The sequence below is a fragment of the Bufo bufo genome, chromosome 10 (assembly GCF_905171765.1).
Source record: "Bufo bufo chromosome 10, aBufBuf1.1, whole genome shotgun sequence".
In the NCBI taxonomy this organism is placed as follows: Eukaryota; Metazoa; Chordata; class Amphibia; order Anura; family Bufonidae; genus Bufo; species Bufo bufo.
In genome coordinates, this window is record NC_053398.1 from 129,725,884 (window position 1) to 129,749,706 (window position 23,823).

The 23,823-nt window shown below is 45.3% G+C and overlaps 2 protein-coding genes across 3 annotated transcripts in view; one reads left to right on the plus strand and one right to left on the minus strand.

Annotated features, from left to right (window-relative positions):
• The window catches only part of LOC120981117 (fatty acyl-CoA hydrolase precursor, medium chain-like), a 675,808-nt gene that overhangs the window by 176,528 nt on the left and 475,457 nt on the right, over positions 1 to 23,823 (plus strand). The gene's annotated exons all lie outside the window — the stretch shown is intronic.
• The window catches only part of LOC120981114 (fatty acyl-CoA hydrolase precursor, medium chain-like), a 63,131-nt gene that overhangs the window by 8,211 nt on the left and 31,097 nt on the right, over positions 1 to 23,823 (minus strand). For both annotated transcript variants that reach the window (XM_040410607.1, XM_040410606.1), the window contains 6 exons: positions 19,026 to 19,139; positions 14,995 to 15,090; positions 14,469 to 14,609; positions 13,793 to 13,867; positions 13,566 to 13,713; positions 5,235 to 5,384 (listed from right to left, as the gene is read on the minus strand). In XM_040410607.1, the coding sequence (XP_040266541.1) occupies positions 5,235 to 5,384; positions 13,566 to 13,713; positions 13,793 to 13,867; positions 14,469 to 14,609; positions 14,995 to 15,090; positions 19,026 to 19,139 (724 nt within the window). The remainder of the gene's footprint in view (positions 1 to 5,234; positions 5,385 to 13,565; positions 13,714 to 13,792; positions 13,868 to 14,468; positions 14,610 to 14,994; positions 15,091 to 19,025; positions 19,140 to 23,823) is intronic.

The window sequence follows — 23,823 nt, forward strand, 5'->3', positions numbered from 1 at the left end:
GTGTGTTTGGGTGGTGATTTCTGTCCGGTTGTTCCCACATGTGTATTGGTGATTTCCCTTTTGTCCTGAGGGATAATTGGATTACTCCTCGGGTGTCTCCAGGGCAGAGAGGAGGAAACCATGATGCATTGTGGGGATGTGTTGTGTCGGTGTATCCTGAGTTGCTGCATATCTGTCCTGTGTCGCAGTCTTCCTTCTGGTCCACTAGGGGCGTGTCCACCAGATTGGGAGCTGCATAAATACGGGCGGGTAGCCCTCAAAGTGTTCCTGTTTTATCCTTCATCATGTTGAGGCTGGTGTTTGGGTAACTGATCGACGCTGGGGATTGCTATACGCTGGGAGATTTGCTATACTCCCCTGGCTTTACTACTAGCTCTTTTAAGAGCTGTTCCTGCTCTCTGGTTTTAGGAGAGGTTCACCCACTGGAGCCTGGAGCCTTGTCGTAGGTCCAGGGTGGGTAGGAGACGGTGAGACCTCAACCAAGCTTCGGCTGTTCGTGGGGTCTGCAGTGCGTACGGTGTCAAGTGGAGTGCTTGGAGTCCTCGGAAAGCACTAGGAGCATCTATCAACGGAGGTACCCGGTCGGGGTGCTAGGCGTTCCGTTACAACTGATATCAAGCAGAGATCTTGAAAATGGCAAGGTACTGAAACAAAGTATATTAGAAAGTGACTGAATTAATATTACTATATTATTATTATTATTATTCTACACTGATTGTACTATTACCGGTGGATAATGTGTGGGTTTAAAAGACCTTTCGGGTCACCGGGTCTGATATGCATAAGACCCTCAAGCACTATGGATAACTTTGGGGGTAACGGTATTTAATTATTTAATTCTACTTATTTGGGACTAAAATCATGTTTTTCAATTGTCCTCTCTTAAAAAAAATTGTTAGCAGTTTTTCTTCTATAGCTTTCCCTTTCACTGAATCTGCAGACTGTTGCTTCTCCTTCTCAGTAAATCCATCAGGGAGCTGCAATAATGGCTCAATCTGTAGCCCTCATCTCTGGCTTCCTGACAGCTCATAAACACTCGCTGAAGATAAATATTATCAATGTGATAACACTTTACCTTTAAAGGGGGTCGTCTCACTTCAGCAAATTGCATTTATCATGTAGATAAAGTTAATACAAGGCAACTCCTAATGTACTGTTATTATCCATACTGCATCCTTTGCTAGCGGGATTCTTTTTTCTATCACATTATACACTGCTTGTTTCCAGGGGTTACGACCACCCTACAATCTAGTAGTGGTGGCCGTGGTTTCACACTGTTGGAAAAGATGCTGGCCTCTCTGGTGGGCAGGAATGCAAGAGTGTGCCTACGCCAAAGCTTTTTCCTATAGTGTGCAAGCACGGCCACTGTTCCCGGATTGCACTGGTGGTCGTAACCCCTGGATGCAAGCAGTGTATAATGTGATGAAAAAATGAATCCAGCCAGCAAAGAAGGCAATATGGACAATAACAATACATTGGTAAGTGCCTTGTAATCACTTTCTCTATTGTTTAAAAACATTTTAAAATGGGAATCCAAAGTCGGCTTTGGTACTGGCTGGTACCTTGGTACCAAAGCCCACTTCGGATTCCTATTTTAAAATATTTTAAAATACGCACATAGGAATACCAAAGTAGTTCACCAAAGTCTCGGGCCACCTCAGCCAAAAAGCAGTTTAGCCAATACATTTTAATGCTATGCAGAAACAGCATTAAAACCGAAGTTTCTGAAAGAATCAACTTTGAATCTATGATCCGAAGCTCGTTTCACTCAAGACTACTCTCAGGCCCCCTGCACATGAGTAATTTCATTCACTTTGCTGGTACTGTAATAGGCTGTGGTTTTTCCGCACAGGTAATAAATGCACATATTACGCAATGTATCCTGATGGCCTTAACCTCTTCAGGACACAGGGCGTGCAGGTACGCCCTTATGTCCTGGTACTTAAGGACACAGGGCGTACCTGTACGCCCTGTGTATTTCTGATCACTGCTGCGCGGCGGGCGGTGATCGGAAGCCGGTGCCTGCTCAAATCATTGAGCAGGCACCTCGGCTAAATGCGCAGGGGGGGGGGGGTTCCCGTGACCCCCCATGTCGCAAACCGCAATTCAGACCTGCGGTTTGCGGTTTTTACCTATTGCGGTGGCGGCATGTGGCGGTGCCATCGGGACCCCATGCGGCTGTGGGGGGGACCCGATGGCATGGAAGGCAGCGCGATGCCTAAGGAAGGCATCACGCTGCCTTCCGGTGACGAGCCTGTGAGATCCAGCCCCCTGGATCTCACAGGCCGGAAGCTGTATGAGTAATACACACAGTATTACTCATACAGCAAATGAATTCCAATACAGAAGTATTGGAATGCATTGTAAAGGATTAGACCTCCAAAAGTTCAAGTCCCAAAGTGGGACAAAAAATAAAGTGAGAAAAAGTTGAAATAAAGTTTTCCCCCCCAAAAATTTAAAGTTTCAAGTAAAAATAAAGAAAAACGTAATTTTTCCCGAATAAAGTAAAAAAAAATTGGTAAAGAATAGGGGGAAAAAAAAGTATACATATTAGGTATCGACCGGCTGTATAAACATATCACATGACCTAACCCCTCAGATGAACACTGTAAAAAATATAAAATAAAAACTGTGCTAAATAAACCATTTTTTTGTCACCTTACATCACAAAAAGTACAACAGCAAGTGATCAAAAAGGAGTTTGCCCACCATAATAGTACCTAACAGTCTCCTCATCCCACAAAAAAATGAGCCCCTACCTGAGACAATCGCCCAAAAAATAAAAAAAACTATGGCTCAGAATATGGAGACACTAAAACATCATCATTTTTTTTGTTTTAAAAAAGCTGTTATTGTGTAAAACTTACATAAATAAAACAAAAGTATAAATATTAGGTATCGCCGCGTCCGTATCGACCGGCTCTATAAAAATATCACATGACCTAACCCCTCAGATGAACACCGTAAAAAATGTAAAATAAAAACTGTGCTAAATAAACCATTTTTTGTCACCTTACATCACAAAAAGTGTAATAGCAAGCGATCAAAAAGTCACACGCACCCCAAAATAGTGCCAATAAAACCGTCATCTCATCCCGCAAAAATCGAACCCTACCCAAGGTAATCGCCCAAAAACTGAAAAAATTATGGCTCTCACACTAAAACATGTTTTTTTTGCTTCAAAAATGAATTCATTGTGTAAAAATTAAATAAATAAAAAAAAGTATACATATTAGGTATTGCCGCGTCCGTGACAACCTGGTCTACAAAAATACCACATGATCTAACCTGTCAGATGAATGTTGTAAATAACAAAAAATAAAAACGGTGCCAAAACAGCTATTTCTTGTTACCTTGCCTAACAAAAAGCAACCAAAAATCATATGTACCCTAAACTAGTACCAACAAATCTTCCACCCTATCCCGTAGTTTCTAAAATGTGGTCACTTTTTTGGAGTTTCTACTCTAGGGGTGCATCAGGGGGGCTTCAAATGGGACATGGTGTCAAAAAAACCAGTGCAGCAAAATCTGTCTTCCAAAAACCATATTGCATTCCTTTCCTTCTGCGCCCTGCCGTGTGCCCATACAGCAGTTTACGACCACATATGAGGTGTTTCTGTAAACTACAGAATCTGGGCAATAAATATTGAGTTTTGTTTGGCTGTTAACCCTTGCTTTGTTACTGGAAAAAATTGAAAATCTGCCAAAAAAGTGAAATTTTGAAATTGTATCTCTATTTTCCATTAATTATTGTGGAACACCTAAAGGGTTACCGACGTTTGTAAAAATCAGTTTTGAATACCTTGAGGGGTGTAGTTTATAGAATGGGGTCATTTTGGGGTGGTTTCTATTATGTAAGCCTCGCAAAGTGACTTCAGACCTGAACTGGTCCCTATAAATTGGGTTTTTGAAAATTTCAGAAAAATTTCAAGATTTGCTTCTAAACTTCTAAGCCTTGTAACATCCCCAAAAAATTAAATATCATTCCCAAAATGATCCAAACATGAAGTAGACATATGGGGAATGTAAAGTAATAACTATTTTTGGAGGTATTACTATGTATTATAGAAGTAGAGAAATTGAATCTTTGAAATTTGCCATATTTTACAAATTTTTGGTAAATTTTGTATTTTTTTTATAAATAAATTTTTTTATTTCATTTTACCAGTGTCATGAAGTACAATATGTGACGAAAAAACTATCTCAGAATGGCTTGGATAAGTCAAAGCGTTTTAAAGTTATCACACTGGTCAGATTTGCAAAAAATGGCCTGGTCCTTAAGGTGAAATAAGGCTGTGTCCTTAAGGAGTTAAAGGGTAACTGTCATGTTTTCATAATAAAATCAATTTTAGCATATGTTACTGCTGCTGCAGCATTATGCATAAAGCTAGAGACAGACAAGCCCTAGCAACTGTCTTTTAAGGGAGCAGTGGAAAGGGACAGGGGACATTAATGAAAGATGTTATTATAAGGTAATTACAGATCTTTTGACAATCATTGACAGACTAACTCAGGTATACAGGCCTAGCTCTAATAAACTAGCAAATAAAAAAATAATATGACAGTTACCCTTTAAACTGATGGTGTCATATTTGCCTTTTGCCACTTAAAGAGACAATGTACCTAATTAATGTAAAAGTAAAGTTTGTCTAAGGCTACTTTCACACTAGTGTTTTCAATTCCGCTATTGAGATCCATCATAGGATCTCAATAGCAGAAGAAAATGCTTCAGTTTTGTCCCAATTCATTGTCAATGGGGACAAAACTGAATTGAATGAAACGGAATACACCAAAATGCATTCAGTTCTGTTTGGTTGCGCTCCCATCGCTGACAGAATAACAATGCAAGCAGAGTTTTTGACTTACATTGTGTGTCAGGACGGACTGTTTTCTCTGACACAATAGAAAATGGATCTTTCTCCCATTGACTTAAAATTGAGTTTATGACGTATCCGTCATGGCTATAGAAGACATAATACAACCAGATCCGTTCATGACGGATGCAGGCGGTTGTATTATGGTAACGGAAGAGTTTTTGCAGATCCATGACGGATCCGGAAAAAAAGCTAGTGTGAAAGTAGCCTTAAGTTACAGATGTGTCCACCCGATTCCTTCATCCTAGAGCAGGGAGCCACACCAACCACTCATGGCCAAATAGATGTTTACTGTAAGGTCCGAGCCCCCCTTCCTTTACAAACACATGATAAAACTGGTAACAGTAAAAGACTTCTCACCAGCAAAAAATGCACCGTCCCTCAGGAAGGCTCCTCCAAACACAAAGAAGATCTCATCTCCATGATCGCATTTCACAAATTTTGGCCTTTCGCGAGCCAGGAAGGATGGTGGGTGCTGAAACTCATAAAAGTAGACGGGAGGCCCAAGATCTAAAGAGACATAAGAAGACCACACGTTATCTGTCCATTTCATGATAATTAAGCAGCCTGTGATGTATATGGAGATCATTGCCGTCCATGTATTACATATACCGCCATACACTGCCACAGCTCTGGAGGTGCATACAATAACTGCAGGATATGTCATCAGGAGCGGACTGAGAGGACCCCGAGACTGGGACTAATGGTTTTACTGTGCACATGGGCTTAACAAGGACCCGTCATCTCTCCTGACATCTCTGTCTAACAACTTGCTTTGCACATAAAATTACAGTTCTGGAATTTCTTTACATATAACTGCATGTTGTAACATGTCACCGGGTGCTAGACGTTTGAGGTGTCTGACACCGTCCAATCAGTGCTGCCAGCACAGGGACACAGCCTCCAACTAGTGACAAGCTGCTGTCAAGTCATTCATAAATCTCTACTGGGAATAAAAGAGGAAATTTACAACACAGACTGCTGAAGGGAAGAAGTTCCAGAATTGTTCTTTTATGGGGAATACAATTTACTAAAACAGACTTGTCATGTTCCTCAGTTCATTCCTGAAATGTCCTTCAGACCTTCCTCAGGTAACAGATGCACCCGACCATCCAGATGATGTAACATGATTCATCAGACCAGGCCGCCTTGTTCTTGTAGTGCACCTGGCACCATCTCTTCCCCAGGTAAGTAAAGCACACACACCAGGCCATTCAGATGATGTAACATGATTCATCAGACTAGGCTGTCTTCTTCTATTGCTCCGTGACCCTGTTCTGATGCTCATGTGACCATTGTAGGCACTTTTAGGGAGGACCGGGGTAAGCATGAGTGATATCACCAGTCTGTGTCGACTGAGCTCTGTACACAGCAAGTTATCATGTGTGTCCTGACACCTGTCACCGCCAGCTCTCTGAGAAGCTCTGGCAGACGTTCTTCTGTACCTCTTGCATGATGTTCTTTGTTTTGGTATCACTTTGTCATCCCTTTTCCTTCTCCCAGCTGTCATCTATTTACACTGATTGCCTCCCTTTATATCCCCTCCCATACTGCCTCACTTTGCGGTTTATACTACTTCCTGGATTGTGCTCACTGCTAGATGCTGCAACTGCTGGTTCCTCAGATAAGTCTTTTCCTTTATTTGTGTTTCCGTGCTGGCTTGATCCTAGGTGACCCTGACTCCCTCCGTATTAAGTGCAGGGAGCCGGTGGTCGTGTCCCTTCACTATTATAGGGTTTTCAGGTGTCACACAGTCTAGGTATGAGGGCATGCAATTTTCAATCATAAAGATCTTTGCATGGGCAGAGCAGTCAGGGAGAGCTCTAGGGGTTTTATAGGGCTCACCCATATGTTCCTTAGTTTGGGATCAAGTCATTCGGATGTTTATTTATAACTTCCAGTTTTCTGCAACACCATCTGTGACAACACCTCTCTGTCATAGCCAGTAGGAATGTTGTCAGCGGTTTGCTCTACAGTAGCTCTTTTGTGGGATCGGACCAGATGGGCTAGCCTTCATTCCCCCTTTGCATACCAGGAACATCCTACAAGACCGGCTGTTCTGGAGATAATGTGACTCAGTCGTCTACGCTGTCAATAAACGTGTGGGGAAGTACTGCCACTCATTGTAATGCGTAGCCATGTTGGTTACTGGAATTACAGTGATTGGCTGGCAGGAACGCATCATCGGGTGTATAGCACCCGATGACACGTGGTTCGGCTCAGACTTAGTCAGGGCGAGCTGCAGCAGAAGGGACAGATAGTGTAGGGAGAGGAATTGTGCTTTCTCTTTAGGGAGTTTTGAGTGTTGAAAGGTGTTAGATACCCAACAGTCCTTTTAAGGACTATTGTTTTATCTGGCTGCGAAATATATTAGCGCAACGTGCGCTAAATTGAGTGCAATTGTTTGGCTGCTGGTGACAGCAGCGACATTACCTGCGCTACATCTCCTGTATAACATTTGTGCATCATAAATATCAGTGACATTCTCTGTAATTTTTTATTAGCCGCTGGTGACAGCGACATTACCTGCGCTACATCTCCTGTGTAACGTTTGCGCATCCTAAATATCAGTGACATTCAGTGTAATTTATTTGCGCATACACTTACAAAACCTGCGCTATTGTACGTGTCACATACTTGCAAGCATATATACCATTTAATATGCAGAAGGCGAGCAGTAAGGGACGGGGAAGTGGCCGTGCTGCTGATGGTGCACGCAAAGGTCGTGGCGCGGTGAAACTGTGCCTGCTGCCAGAGCACAAGAAACACAATCATCCACGATACCTAGCTTCATGTTTCAGTTTGCAGGGCGGCGCGGGACAGCACTCTCGAAGTCAGACCAGTGTGACCAGGTGGTCGGTTGGAATGCAGCAGATAATGCTTCCAGTCGGTTAAGCACCACCCTTGTCTTCCAAAAAGTCCAGTCTCAGTAGCCAGGAGCCTGGTCAACAGAATCCTCAGCCTGATCCTCCTTCCTCCCACCATGGAGAGTCTTGCCAAACATGTGATCCCACACTCGGATATTCCGAGGAGCTTTTTTCATCGCCATTCCTTGATTTGGGCCTCTCGCAAAGCCCGCTTGAAGAGGGACATGAGGAGATCATGTGCACTGATGCCCAAACTCTTGAGCATTCACAGTCACAAGAAGATGACGGTGGGGAATGGCAATTAGTGTTTCACAAGGTGGATGATGATGATGAGACACAGTTGCCAATAAGTCAACGACAATTAGTGTCTCAAGAGGTTGATGATGAGGATGAGACACAGTTGTCAATAAGTGAGGTTGTTGTACTTATTAGGTCAACAAGTCAGGAGGATGACCAGAGTGAGGAAGTGGAAGAGGAGGTGGTGGACAATGAAATCACTGACCCAACCTGGGAAGGTGGCAAGCCGAGCAAGGACAGCAGTACAGAGGGGGAGGGATCCGCAGTACCGAAACAGGCTGGAAGAGGCAGTGTAGGGTCAAAAGGGAGAAGGCGGGCCACAGCAAACAGGCCCGAAACTGTTCCCTGGAGCACCCCCTTGCGGCAATCTCCCTTGCCAAGGGGTAGGTGTTCCGCAGTCTGATGCTTTTTTGAGGAAAGTGCGGTCGATAAAAGAATTGTCATTTGCAACCAGTGCCGTACCAAAATGAGCAGGGGCGCAAACACTAGCAACCTCACCACCACCAGCATGATCCGCCACATGGCATCAAAGCACCCTAATAGGTGGGCCGAACGCCTAGGTCCACAATCTGTGTCTGCGGGTCTAACCACTGCCTCCTCTTTCCCTGTGTTACGTGCTGGCCAATCCCCTGTCCAAGATGCACCTGGACCTTTGCAAGCACCATCAGCTAGCACATCCACTTCTATGTCCTAGCGCAGTGTACAGATATCCATACCCCAGGCCTTTGAACGAAAGTGCAAATACCCAGCCAACCACCCACAGGCCATAGCACTAAACGCGCACCTTTCCAAATTGCTGGCCCTGGAAATGTTGCCATTTAGGCTTGTGGACACTGAGGCAGTCCCCAGCCACCACTATTTTTCCCAGTGTGCTGTCCCCGCCTTACACCAGCATGTGTCTGGTAACATCACCCGTGCCCTGACCAACGCAGTTATTCGGAAGGTCCACTTAACGACTGACACATGTAAAAGTGCTTGTGGCCAGGGACGCTACGTTTTCCTGATGGCACACTGGGTGAACGTTTTGGAGGCCGGGAGCGGGTCGTACCCTGGGATGGCACAGGTGCTACCGACGCCAAGGATTGCGGGCTCTACTTCAATCAGGATTTCCGCCACCACCTACATTAGTGGCTGCAACCCATTCTTCTCCTCCTCCACCTCCTCCTCCACTTCCACCTCTGAATTCTTATCTTGCAGCACCAGTCAGCCAACAGTCAGTAGCTGGAAGTAGTGTAGCACTGCAGTGGGGAAGCGGCAACAGGCCGTGCTTAAACTAATATGTTTAGGTGACAAACAGCACACCACCGCAGAGCTGTGGCAGGGTGTAAGGGACCAGACTGAGCTGTGGCTCTCGCCACTCAACCTAGTACCAGGCATGGTTGTGTCTGATAATGGCTGTAACTTGGTGGCGGCTTTGGAGCTCGGCAAGCTCACACACATACCATGCCTAGCCCACGTGTTCAACTTAGTGGTTCAGCGGTTTCTCAAAACCTACCCCAATTTGCCTGAGCTACTGGTGAAGGTGCGACGCATGTGTGCCTATTTCAGAAAGTCATCTACAGCTGCCGCCGGTCTGGCAACACTGCAGCAGCGCTTGCAATTGCCAGCTCACCGACTGTTGTGCGACTTGAGCACACGCTGGAACTCCACATTCCACATGTTGGCCAGGCTTTGTGAGCAGCAGAGGGCAGTAATAGAATACCAGCTGCAACATAGTTGTCGCCTTTCCAGTCAGCTTCCGCTCTTCACAAGTGAGGAGTGGGCATGGATGTCTGACCTCTGTGAGGTTTTACGCAACTTTGAGGAATCAACACAGATGGTGAGCGGCGATAACGCTATTATCAACGTAACATCCCACTTCTGTGTCTACTGAAACGCTCGCTGCTCACAATGAAGGTGGATAAGGAAGAGGGGGAAATGGGGGAAGACCGTACACAGGGTGATAGCCAGGCCACCCTCCATTTGTTTTCTCAGCGCGAATTGGATTATGATGATGATGAAGAGGAGCAGGAGACGGTTGCCTCCGCTAGAGAGGGTAGTACCCACAGCAGATTTATTCCATCTATTCAGCGTGGATGGGCCGAAGAGGAGGAAGAAGATGAGGAGATTGAGAGTCATCCTTCTGATCAGGACAGCGAAGTCTTGTCTGTTGAGACTCTGGCACATATGGCTGACTTTATGTTATGCTGCCTTTGTTGTGACCCTCGCGTTATGGCCAACACAGATTACTGGTTGTTCACCCTTCTCAACCCCCGCTAGAAAGAGAACTTCTCATCTCTCATTCTTGAGGTGGAGAGGACTAGAAAAATAGTGCAATACCAGAAGGTCCTTGTGGAAAAATTGCTCCAAATGTTTCCAGCTGACAACGCTGGCTGCAGAGTATGTAGTTCCTTGGGCAACCGAGGAGGGAAGACGAGGGGAACACACAGCAGTTCCAACAGAGGCAGGGCAACACTCTCCAAAGCCTGGGACAGTTTCATGACTCCCCGCCAGCACCCTCACCCTGATGCGTGGCTTAGTTTCACAAGGAGAGAAAAGTTTTGGAAGATTGTGAAGGAGTACGTAGCAGACCATGTCAGCGTCCTCAATGATCCCTCTGTGCCTTACAACTATTGGGTGTCCAAGTTGGACACGTGGCACGAACTGGCGCTCTACGCCTTGTAGGTGCTTTCCTGCCCTGCCGCCAGAGTTTTGTCAGAGCGGGTATTTAGTGCTGCTGGGGGCATAATAACTGATAAGCGCATCCGACTGTCAACTGAAAATGCTGACAGGTTGACTCTTAGAAAAATGAACAAGAGAAAACAGATATGACCATGGGTGTCCCTGCCGAAAAAGTGACCAATACAATATTGTTGCTACATATAAGACTAACCACTACACATATAACTTTAAAAAGCTCACTGCATATAAAACAAAAAACTGGAAAAACTTGATCTCATAGACAGCCAATTATGAGAAAATACTTTATTGTTACATAATAAAGAATTATTAGGAACACCTGTTCTATTTCTCATTAATGCAATTATCTAGTCAACCAATCACATGGCAGTTGCTTTAATGCATTTAGGGGGGTGGTCCTGGTCAAGACAATCTCCTGAACTCCAAACTGAATGTCAGAATGGGAAAGAAAGGTGATTTAAGCAATTTTGAGCGTGGCATGGTTGTTGATGCCAGACGGGCCGGTCTGAGTATTTCACAATCTGCTCAGTTACTGGGATTTTCACGCACAACCATTTCTAGGGTTTACAAAGAATGGTGTGAAAAGGGAAAAACATCCAGTATGCGGCAGTCCTGTGGGCAAAAATGCCTTGTGGATGCTAGAGGTCAGAGGAGAATGGGCCGACTGATTCAAGCTGATAGAAGAGCAACGTTGACTGAAATAACCACTCGTTACAACCGAGGTATGCAGCAAAGCATTTGTGAAGCCACAACACGCACAACCTTGAGGCGGATGGGCTACAACAGCAGAAGACCCCACCGGGTACCACTCATCTCCACTACAAATAGGAAAAAGAGGCTACAATTTGCACGAGCTCACCAAAATTGGACTGTTGAAGACTGGAAAAATGTTGCCTGGTCTGATGAGTCTCGATTTCTGTTGAGAAACTCAAATGGTAGAGTCCGAATTTGGCGTAAACAGAATGAGAACATGTATCCATCCTCTGATGGCTACTTCCAGCAGGATAATGCACCATGTCACAAAGCTCGAATCATTTCAAATTGGTTTCTTGAACATGACAATGAGTTTACTGTACTAAAATGGCCCCCACAGTCACCAGATCTCAACCCAATAGAGTATCTTTGAGATGTGGTGGAACGGGAGCTTCGTGCCCTGGATGTGCATCCCTCAAATCTCCATCAACTGCAAGATGCTATCCTATCAATATGGGCCAACATTTCTAAAGAATGCTATCAGCACCTTGTTGAATCAATGCCACGTAGAATTAAGGCAGTTCTGAAGACAAAAGGGGGTCCAACACCGTATTAGTATGGTGTTCCTAATAATTCTTTAGGTGAGTGTATATTGCCATTAAAAAGGAAGGTAGGGAACAGAGAAAAACACCATCCCGGCATTATACAGACCACTGGACACAAGTAAAGTGCATATAGTCAAAGGTTCATCAATCAAATGCATAACATCTTGATAAATTCTAAGGTGAGCCCTCAGCACAAATGACATGAAAAGGACAGAAGTGGACCAGCAGATGGCAACAACGCCAAAGATACAGAGGTCCTCATATAGAACTCATTGTGGATAGAGTATAAACCATCCTAATCGCAGTTAAACATGACCTAGTATCTTAACAAACAGACTGTCAGCCTGAGCGATGTACAACACACCACATGGACTCACCTAACAGTAGTGGGATCTGTATGCGGAGATGGCGTTATCCCCAGATGCGCTCAAGTTTTTCCAGTTTTTTGTTAAAAATGAACAAGACTGGATTGCCCCTGACTTTTCTACTCCACCAGAGAAAAGCGGCTGAACCTAAAGGCACTTTAAATGTGGCTTTTATGGTGTATTGAATACACTGTATTCCCATGCACCTCTTCCACCACAAAAGAGGGTATATGGTTCAATCTTCCTTTTCTCGTCCTCCTCCATCATAGCAACATGCTTATTAGGCTGCCCTCGCTCCTAATGTTTTAGAGGGTCAGATCGGCAGCAGACCCTCGCCCCTAATGTTTTAGATGGTCAGCTCAGCAGCAGACCCTCACCCCAAATTTTTTAGATGGTCAGCTCAGCAGCAGACCTCACCCCTAATGTTTTAGAGGGTCACCAGCAGGCCAGCAATCATAATTTTTTAAGGTTGTGTATGATGCCCTTCTTTATGTGTAATAAAGGGTGTATTGAAGTGCCGGTTTCTTGTAATTTTTGGCAGCCCTTTCACTTGCAGTGCATAGGCTTTATGAGTGTAGAAGTCCCACTACCTGAACAATTGTACCACAATGTGAATGAGGCCCTCCTTTATGTGATATACAGGTTGTATCGGAGTGCCTCTTGCTTGTAATTTTTTGCAGCACTTGCACTTTATATACAAGTAAATATACAGGAAAGAATGTTTCCTAACAATTTTTACTCTGCAATTTTAGCTTCTGTTTTGTGCGTATTATTGTCAGTCTGTAAAAGTGTTGTACTACTCGGGCAACATCATTCCCAGCAGCGAACTGGGAGTCCAAGATGCATCCAGATATCCTCCCCATGCTGTTCCTGAACCATTTCAGTGGTGTTTCTATCAATTTCTGAGATTTTCCTATGAACCAGGCACCCTCCCCTCTTCAGAGCCGGGGGTGCCTGGTTTAATGCTCGGGTTCTCCCATTGACTTCCATTGTGCTCTGCCGAGCACCCGAGCATCCCGAGGTGTTCTACTCGAGCACCCGAGCACTTTGGTGCTCGATCAACACTAGGTCAGAGGAGTCACATGAGCGCACGATACAATTGAACTTGCATTGGGTATTTTGGGCATAATGGGGGACCAAGGCCTAATACTTCTACATATCAGCTACTATGTGAATGGACTGTACCTCGATAGTATTTTGCAATCTGAAGAGCCGGTATAACAAACTTTTGATCGCCACACAAGTCCAAGAAGCGATCACGAATCTTCAGTGGATCAGTGATGTCACCAATATACTCGTCAACAACGAAAGGGATGACGTTAGGACTCAGAACCTGGAAAGTGGACATTAACCACAATGAAAACTAATCGGATAATAAGACGAAGAACTTAGAGGACATGAGCTCATCTCACCGATATAGCATCTTGGACCTTCTGGATCATTGTCTCCCTTGTCATTCCTTCTGTTATCCCTGTTATATCAAATAGCTAAATGAAAAGATAATAAGAATATTACCATCACTCCAACCAAATAATAAACCTTCTCCGGCTCATGAATTTTAAATTTTTCTGCACAATATTTTTTTATTAGAGCAGCATTTTGTGCTCCAGAGCTGCTCATCCTGTAACTGAGACAGCAAGCAGCCAATATGATCCCAAATGAACGGCAGGTCAAACGATCACCTGGTCATCACCCTGCATACACTGTACTGCATGTGATCAGTGGTAACCATAGGGCCCTCCAGACTTACAGCTGAAGGTGGACATAACTGAATGGGGCCCCCACTGTACGTGTTCAGGACATGAAAAGCTTTTGCCAAATTTACCCTTGGCTGCTGTTATAATGCTAGTTTCACATATGCGGTAAGTTCTATGCCGAGACAACCTGCCGGAGCTCTCTGGATACAGATTTGGCAGACGGTATCGGAATGCCCACTGGCCCCTTTAACTATAATGCCGAGAATTTTCCAGATCTCCGCTAGACCCCATTATAGTTGATGTTCTCTGCTGGAACAGCCTGCTGTATCTCTTACTACATATGTAAAACTAGCCTAAGGGGAGCGCTGTCATTCTTTAGCTTTGCTCATACCTTTGGAAGTTCCCAGCCGAACTCCTGATTATTAATTCCAATGAGAAACGGGACCTTGTTTCCTTCCTTGTTAGCCATCATCTCCTTTACTGGCTTAGGTAGAAAAACCCCGTCCACTGATCCAGGAAAAGCTGTCACGCCCTGCGGAGACAGACAGCACATGAGACACTGACCTGCAGTAGGTGCATCCGTGGGTATGTGCACTGAGACCTGGGACAAAGAAACAGTCTATGGGACTGTCAGTGACAGCCGAGCACTGCACGTGGCCATCTCGATCAGTCCCGCAGTCTTTATATGACGTGGTAGGGCACCTGTGTGACCAACACTTCATCCAGACTTTTCTTTACTGTGGTGATGCAGTAAGAAGGACTGGGAGGTTTAGGACTCCGAGTATAATGCTTGGTATGGGGCCCCCAACCTTCTGACATTTATCACTTATCCTGTGGGTGGATGTTATGTATCAATTATAGAAGATGCCTCTTTGAAAATTTCCCAGGGAGTAATATTGTGGGATGACAACACCTACCATTGTTTGGGTAATAGCGAGAAACTCCTTTTCTGATTTCTTCTTCAGACAGTCGGCTAAGGAGGCGAGATCACAGCCTGATATGTTCGCTACTAACTGCAGAGGAAAACAGATATAATATTCAGATATTGTATATATTTATTCCTGGACCGGTTGTGGTTCTCACTCCCCCAGAGGTGCTAAAACTGCCGGACAGGAACAGGAGGCGCAAAACTGGGAATCGTGAAGGTTGCGGAGGTCGTTCAGCCTCCAATTATTAGAAGCAATATTATCTCAGATTGAATTAGAAAAAAATACCATCAGATGCCATTCCCAGAGAAAGAATGGTGGGTGGACTAGTATTTGTAGTATCCACAAAGTGGTGGTTGTAGTATCTATCCAGTAGTAAAATACACTGTATCTAGTACTCAATAGTAGTAGTAAATATTTACTGGTAGAAGTATCTATTAGTAGTAGTAGTATGTAATAATAGTTCAGGAAGCCCAGGAGGAGCCTGTGCAGAGGATGGGAGTTATAGTGGACCTGATGAAATGTTATGTCACAGTGTATTCCCTCAGGCCATTGCTCCCTGGGGATCAGTGTAGTGGAAATATAGTATGAAGAATGAGGCCAGAAATAAAATGTTAAAAAATATATATATATTTTTTTTTACTAACTGCAACATAGAACAGAACTTATAATACATCCAATAGCAGCAGAATGTAAGTGAAATCTTCTGGCACCAGTACTGAGGATGAAAGCAGGATGGTTGGCTGCAGTTTACCACTACTTCTGCACTGACCTAGTAGTAGTCTGCGTGATGGGTGTTTTAGCCATAGTCCCTCACCTTACGGCAGTGTGTTAGATGTTCACTTTGCTGTCTGTCTATCTTCTCAAGGATTCACTTGAGTCTCTATTTCTTTGATCTCTCTGGATAACCTGTAACAGGAACAGAAGCACAAGCCTGGGCTTCCTCTCCACTATGATTCTCAACAGGAAATCCCCCTCCTGAAAGGCAGCAGGACCAGTCCACTCCTACCAAGTAGAGATGTCCGGTTCATGAATGAATCATTCTTTTAAATTGATTCTTTTCACTGAACTGGAGGAGTCGATTTATCTGAAACTGCTCAGTCAGACTCAGTACATAGCAGAGACTGTAGCAGCAGGTCTTGTGTAATATGATCCCTATAAGGCCCTGGAATGAGGTTAGGACCAGAGACAACCCATTCCTCTCCAGATAGACGAATTGAAGTCTCTGTCTCAGGCCCAGATACAAACAAAAGGGAATATAACAAACAAAAAACAACAAGAACAGACAAGACTTATCTGAAAGTAGAAAACTGGCAACTCCAGAAGCACCACAGAGTACAACCGACCAGCTAGTTAGAAGGCAGGAAGAAAATCTATAAACCGCACCTCCAAGAGTGAGAAGCGGCAACTTATGGGAAAAGTAAATTACCAACAAGCAACACCTGAAGCAAGGGGTGTGGCATTTACCAAAACACAGACAGAATAAGATCCACAGTAAACTTGTCAATTTAACCCACGAGTTACCAGTCTCTCCGATCTCCTGGTACCTGCCACGGAAACGTCTGTGACACCATGTATGGGACACAGCAAACATGTGGAAGAAGGTGATCTGGTCAGATGAGACCAAAGCTGAACTTTTTGGCCTAAATGCAAAATGCTATGTGTGTCAAAAAACTAACATCACCCTGAACGCACAATAGCCACCGTGAAACATAGTGGTGGCAGCATCATGCTCTGGGTATGCTTTTCTTCAGCAGGGAAATGGAAGCTGGTCAGAGTTGATGGGAAGATGGATCGAGCTAAATACAGGGCAAACCTGTCACAGTGGGGAGTGGGGGAAACCCCCCTCCTTAAAGTGAGGGTAAAGTAAGGTAGCAGCTAGGCCTGGAAACAGGGAAAAGGAAGCTGGTCACCTACTATAGCGTCCCTAATCAACGCCCTAACTCCTCACCGTATGAGCGGAGCTGGATGGTAGGACGGCTCATACCCAGGAAACCTAGGACCCTGAGTTGCCCTAATAATCCCTCACATAGGAGCAGGGGAGATATGACCTGTTCTTCCACAACACGGAAACACAGGAGTCTCCACCGACCTAGCAGCAAATACGGGAAAGAAAGAAAAGCCAAGTGGAATGGCAGGTAAGTATGCAGTGGCGGGGATAACCACTGAACCAAGAACCCAGGAAGGCATGGTAACTTACCTGCCGCAGCTGCTGGACGGCACAAAAGAAGACCACACCAAGGTGAACTGGAACCCATGCAAACGTACTGACATCCGAACACCATACCAGACTCAGTATGTACTGACACACATAGGAACCAGCACTCCAGCAAGTGCACACTGACTTGACTTGAGGTTCCCCCTCCGGGGAACCATGAGACCCCCATCCGGAGGACACAACAGACAGGAGAAATGCCAAGCAACAAACAGGGTATGACTTGAATACATGCCGGATATATAACACCAACTGACCAGACATGTAACATCAAGACAATACACCACACCCTGAACATAAACTCTCACCAAACACCAACACAGGGAAGGTAGGGGAAAAAGGAGGAGAAATAAGGAAGACATCGCTGGAGACATTGATGTCACACTAGGTGGCCCTCAAGAACTGGGCAGATGGAACACCCTGGACTGGAGCAGAGCTCCAGCACAAACGACAGCTGAAGTACAACTGACCCCAGCCAGGGAGCCACAGAAGATAAAACCCTAGTGGCCACAACCAGCCAGGAAGTTAACCCATCAAGCACCAGACATGGGAGGAACCAGAAGAAGGGGAGAAAAGCACAAACAAGTCGACATCAACGCGTTGACCCTGGCACTGACCCATGCCGAGGCGGTGACAAAACCTGGAGGAAAACCCGGTAGAGGCTGCAAAAGACTGGGGCGGCTGTTCACCTTCCAGCAGGACAATGACTCTAACCATCCAGCCTGAGCTACAATGGAATGGTTTAGATCAAAGCATATTCATGTGTTAGAATGGCCCAGTCACAGTCCAGACCTAAAACCCACTGAGAATCTGGGGCAAGGCTTGAAAACTGCTGTTCACAGACGCTCTACATCCAATCGGAGCATGAGCTATTTTGCCAAGCCTCCAAAAATTTCAGCCTCTAGGTGTGCAAAGCTGGTAAAGACATACCCCAAAATACTTGTAGCAAAATGTGGTCCTACAAAGTATTGACTCAGGGGCTGAATACAAATGCGCGCCACACTGTCCATATTCTTTTTATTAAAAATGTTCAAAGCCATGTATCGTCTTCTTTTCACTTCTCATATCTATGATGTCTATCACATAAAATCCCAATAAAATACATTTAAGTTTGTAGGTGTAATGTGAAAAAATGTGGAAAGGTTCAAGGGGCATGAACAGTTTTTCAAGGCACTGTATCTAATGTTCCTTCTAACGAAGCATAAAATGTAGCGTTTCACTCCAACAGATTATATAAAAAAGGGAAAGGTTTTATTCCCCCATACATGTATACAAACTTTTGGCTCATCCCCATGGAGACATCTTCAAGCCTTAGGCCCCTTTCTCACGAACGATCCGGATTAGTTCAGGAAAACTCGCACCATTTCGCAAGCAATTGCAGTCAGTTTTCTCTGTGATCGCGTTCAGTTGTTCAGTTTTTTCCGCGAGAGCGCAATGCATTTTGATGCGTTTTTCACGCGCGTGATAAAAAAACTGAATGTTTACAAACAACATCTCTTAGCAACCATCAGTAAAAAACTCATCGCATTCGCACTTTCTTGCGTATGCGAAGCGCTTTTCACACAGCCCCATTCACTTCTATGGGGCCTGCGTTGCGTGAAAAACGCAGAATATAGAACATGCTGCGATTTTCACGCAACGCACAAGTGATGCGTGAAAAACAACGCTCATGTACACAGACCCATTGAAATGAACGGGTCCGGATTCAGTGCGGGCGCAATCCGTTCGCATCACGCATTGCACCTGCGCGGAAAACTCGCTCGTGTGTAAGGGGCCCTAGTATTCCTTCTAGATAGACTATACTTACCTCCTGATAGGGAACGAGCTCTTCAGAGTTGCTGACTATAAAGCCTGTGTTGGTTACTGATCCACTCTCTGCGATGGCGCCGTGGAACAGACCTTTGGCTAAGGGAGACAGCATCTAGAAGAAAAGACAATTCAGATTATTCTCATCATAAACCCTTGGATCGGAAACATTCATTATTTCTGTTATTATATCTTCAATGATTGAACATTGTCCTGTAGTCTGCTTATGGCATAGACAGAACAATCTGACCACGTCCGATCAAAGAAAAAAACATGGGGAACTGTACTTTGGGCATTTTTCTAATATATCTCTATGAGCTGAAATTCTTTTTACTTTCATTTTCGGAAGAGTATATATTCCACTCCTGCCAAAGGGCAATTAATGCACAAGAAGCAATGAAAAGTGTAACCGCTGTCCTCACTAACGCTATATAAGCCACAGAGGGAGGTTACTGCTGATAGAGCAGAGATCATATCAGTAGAGTTGTTGCGAAACCAAATTTTTGATTCGATTTCGATACCATAAAAAAGTATTGCCATACTCGATACCATTCGATACCACGCAAAAAAAATTAAACACCAAAAAAGCCACGTGCTTTCCGCATTTTTAAAAATGGTGAATCGCGCAGTTTTTATTTATTTGTTTTCTGTTCCGGCGTTCACAGCATAGATTTTTTAAATATTTTAATAGTTTGGACTTTTCGGATGTGGCGATATGTGATATGTTTATTTATTTATTGTTTATATATTTTATATGTAACCGATTTTTAAAAAAATTTTTTTTTTTACTTTTTATTTAATAACTATTTTCCCCCTTAGGGGCTAGAACCTGGGATCTTTTCATCCCTTGTCCTATTCACCCTAATAGAGCTCTATTATGGTGAATAGGATCTCACACTCTCTCTGCTGCCCTGTGCTTTGTGCACACGGCAGCAGGGATGTTACCATGGCAGCCTGGGCTTCAGTAGCGTCCTGGCTGCCATGTAACCGATCGGAGCCCCAGGATTACACTGCTGGGGCTCCAATAAGAAGCTGCCACTGTCACCAATGAGAAGGGGAGGGGACCCTGTGGCCACTGCCACCAATGATTTTAATACTGGGAGGGTTGAGGGGGGCAGGCGCACTGCACCACCAATGATAATTAACCTTTAATACAGGAGGCGGGTACTGGCAGCAGATCACCGGAAGTTAACCCCTCAGGTGCCGAACCTGAGGGGTTAACTGCCACTGATCGCAGCTCCCTATCAGAGGCAGGGTGCCGGCTATGTGATTCTGCTGCCGGCATCTGCCTCCTATATTAAAAGTTAAATACGACCTTTCGTGGATTCGGACTTTAAGTTAGCAGGCTACACAGAGCGGCGCCCAGGGATCTCCCTGCACTTACTATTATTTCTGTGCGCCGCTCCGTTCGCCTGCTGTGCCCCCATTAGCGTCTCATGCTCTGTATGCTAATTACTACTATCTACTATTGCTACTATCAGAGCAATGGGGAGGAGACATCAGACTCTCTCCTGGGCGTTCCTTCTCCCTGGCTGTGACGTTCTGCACTGCGATTGGACAGCGCTACAACCAGGGAGAAGGAACGCCCAGGAGAGAAGCTGATGTCTCCTCCCCATTGCTCTGATAGTAGCAATAGTAGATAGTAGTAATTAGCATACGGAGCAGGAGACGCTAATGGGGGCACAGCAGGCGAACGGAGCGGCGCACAGAAATAATAGTAAGTGCAGGGAGATCCCTGGGCGCCGCTCTATGTAGCCTGCTACTTAAAGTCCGGACCCATGAAAAGTCCTGCTATCATTGGTGGCGCAGTGCGCCCGCCCCTCTCCCCTCATTGGTGGCAGCGGCACAGGGGGGAGGGAGAGATTGCTTCCTTCCCCCCTGTGCTGCTGAGGGAACATGAGCGCGCTCACAGCAGCGCCCTCATGTTCTGTGATACTAGACTGCGCAGCCCAGTATTGAAAAAATGGAAATCCCGGTATCTTATTGATACGGGGACAAAAGTATCGATTGGGTATCGAAATTTCGATACTCGCAACAACCCTACATGTCAGTGTTTTCTCCCTTAAGCCTCATTCACACGTCTATGCTTAAATCCGTGAAAAAGTGGTCAGTGAGGATTTCCGTGATAGATCCGTGAACACAGACAAAATATAGCTTGCATCCATGCTAAAAACACGGACCCACAGAACGTGGTAAAAAACTGATGTGTGAATACACACATTAAAATGAATGGGTACGTGTGATGTCCGTAGAGAACACGTACAGCACACATATGTGGAACACTTCTGTGTGAATGAGGCTTCATAGGGGTCATCCAGGAAAAGATATGTATAACTTTTCCTCAGGATAGGTTATCCATATTAGATCTGCGGTGGTGCAATACCTGGGACCTCCACCAATCAGCTGTTAGAAGAGGCCTTGAGCGCCGCAGCCTCTTCCTAGGCCAGTGACATCACTGTACATCGGTCACATGGCCTAATTGCAGCTCAGCCTAATTCAAGTCAATGGGGCTGAGCTGCAATACCAGGGTTGAGTTTGCCCTGTCCATGCTTTTCTCCAGCACCCCCACATTGCTACCTCCATGGCACTGATGTGGGAATTTCAGTCTTGGGCCTCTGCACATGAGCTTGGGGTAATGGCCAGTGCCTGCGCTACCAGCACTGGCCTCAGGAAGTAAGTGCACCTGCACTGAATTTTGGCGCCGATTTATGACATGACCCACCATTTGTGGAGGTCAGTGAGGGACGCTGGCTTGACATGGTATGCAGAAGATTTTCCCCTGTACCAAGGTAGTACTAGGACTAATTTTCCTCTAATTTTCATCTCCTCTCCTGGGCTTTTGTTCTTATTGCCCTGGCTGATTATGTTTGAATATTACAGATCTCCAGCCCTTATTTGAAGTTTGCGTAAAACAGGAGAAGAAAGTCAAAGCATAGACTCTACATTTCTTGTTAGTCAGCACATCCTATAAAATGAGGTGAAGGCATAGATGTGCATCACTGTGGCTGAAAAAGCAAAAAACACAATGAAATAACTGTCATGCTTCGCTGTGGGAGGAAAGCACCACACTGAGCATAAGAGGAAGGGGGGAACAGAGAATTAGGTCTGAGAACTAGGGAAGGAAGATGAAAATCTCCTAGTAAAACCCTAACCAAAATCCTGACTAACTACCAGTATGAACAAACCCCAGATGTAGGTGTGGTCATACGCAGGAATACCTAGAGTCTATCTAGTCCTATGGGACCCTGGTACTAATAGCAGGGATGGGACTACCTGTTCCTCCAAAAGGAAGGACGAACAGGAATCTACTTCAGGCCTAATACAAACAAAAGGGAAATGCAACATACCGAACCCAAACAAAATACAAAAAGGGAAAGGAAAGACTTAACTTCAAAGTGGCTATGGAAGCACCAGGAACTCCGCCGAGATCCACACACCAGCAATCCACAACTGAAACTGAAGCTATAAACCGCACAGCACTGTGGGAGAAGCAACTATAAATAGGAAGGTTAAATGACCACATAAGCAACACCTGAGACAAGGGATGTGGCCATTACCAGAAACAACACAGACACCTATTGATCCACAAGGGAAACCTGTCAGATCAAACTACGTGTTGCCAGTCTCGCCAATCTCCTGCCACCTGTCGCCGGGAATGTCCGCGACAGTATCCTCCCCCTTCTATGGGTGACCTCCGGGCACCCAGGACAGACCTTATCCAGGTGAGACCTGTGAAAAGCTTTCACCAAACGACTGGCATTCACGTCAGATGCCGGTACCCACATCCTTTTCTTTGGTCCATAACTCTTCCAGTGAACAAGATACTGAAGAGATCTACAGAGAACTCGAGAGTCAATTATATTGGCGATCTGAAATTCCAAACTGACGTCCACCATGACAGGAGCGGGTGGCAAGGAAGACAGCTCCAAAGGTTCGGCTTTTCAACAAAGATTTATGAAACACAATATGAATTCTCAGGGCCTGAGGAAGTTCAAGACTAGTGCTGATCGAGCACCAAAGTGCTCGGGTGTTCGGGTGATCAGGTCGAACCCCTCGGGATGATCGGGTGCTCTACCGAGCACCCGAGACCAATGGAAGTCAATGGGAGAACCCAAGCATTAAACCAGGTACCCCCGGCTCTGAAGAGGGGAATGTTTCTGGTTCATAGGAAAAAGGTCAGAAATTGATAAAAACACCAAAATGGTTCGGGAGCCCAGCACCGCCTACCACTTAATTTATTCACTCCGCTTGCCCTGACGTAATTTCTTCTCAGTGCCGTAGTCTCGCACAGGTGCATTGGACACTGTAGTCTGCGCCCGTGCAGACTACTGACACCGGCTTTGACGAGTCAACAGCGCATGCGCCGGCTCCCTTTTCCGGTGCCAGCGTGGTGTGCAAGGAGCCGGCGCATGCGCTGTTGACTCGTCGAAGCCGGTGCCAGTAGTCCGCACGGGCAAAGATTACAGTGTCCACTGCGCCTAACAGTGGGATCATTTTAAACACAGCATGGAGACTAATGGGCACATATAAATATCGCTATAGCGTTTATCCTGGTGACAGAATCCCTTTAAAGTGCCTTTATGTTCAGCTGCTTTCCTCTGGTGGAGTACAGAAGTCAGGGGCAATCCAGGCCTTGTTCATTTTGATAAGAGTCAGCCTGTCAGCATTTTCAGTTGACAGGCAGATGCGCTTATCCGTTATTATGCCCCTAGCAGCACTAAATACCCGCTCTGACAAAATGCTGGCGGCAGGGCGGGCCAGCACCTCCAAGGCGTAGAGTGCCAGTTAGTGCCACTTGT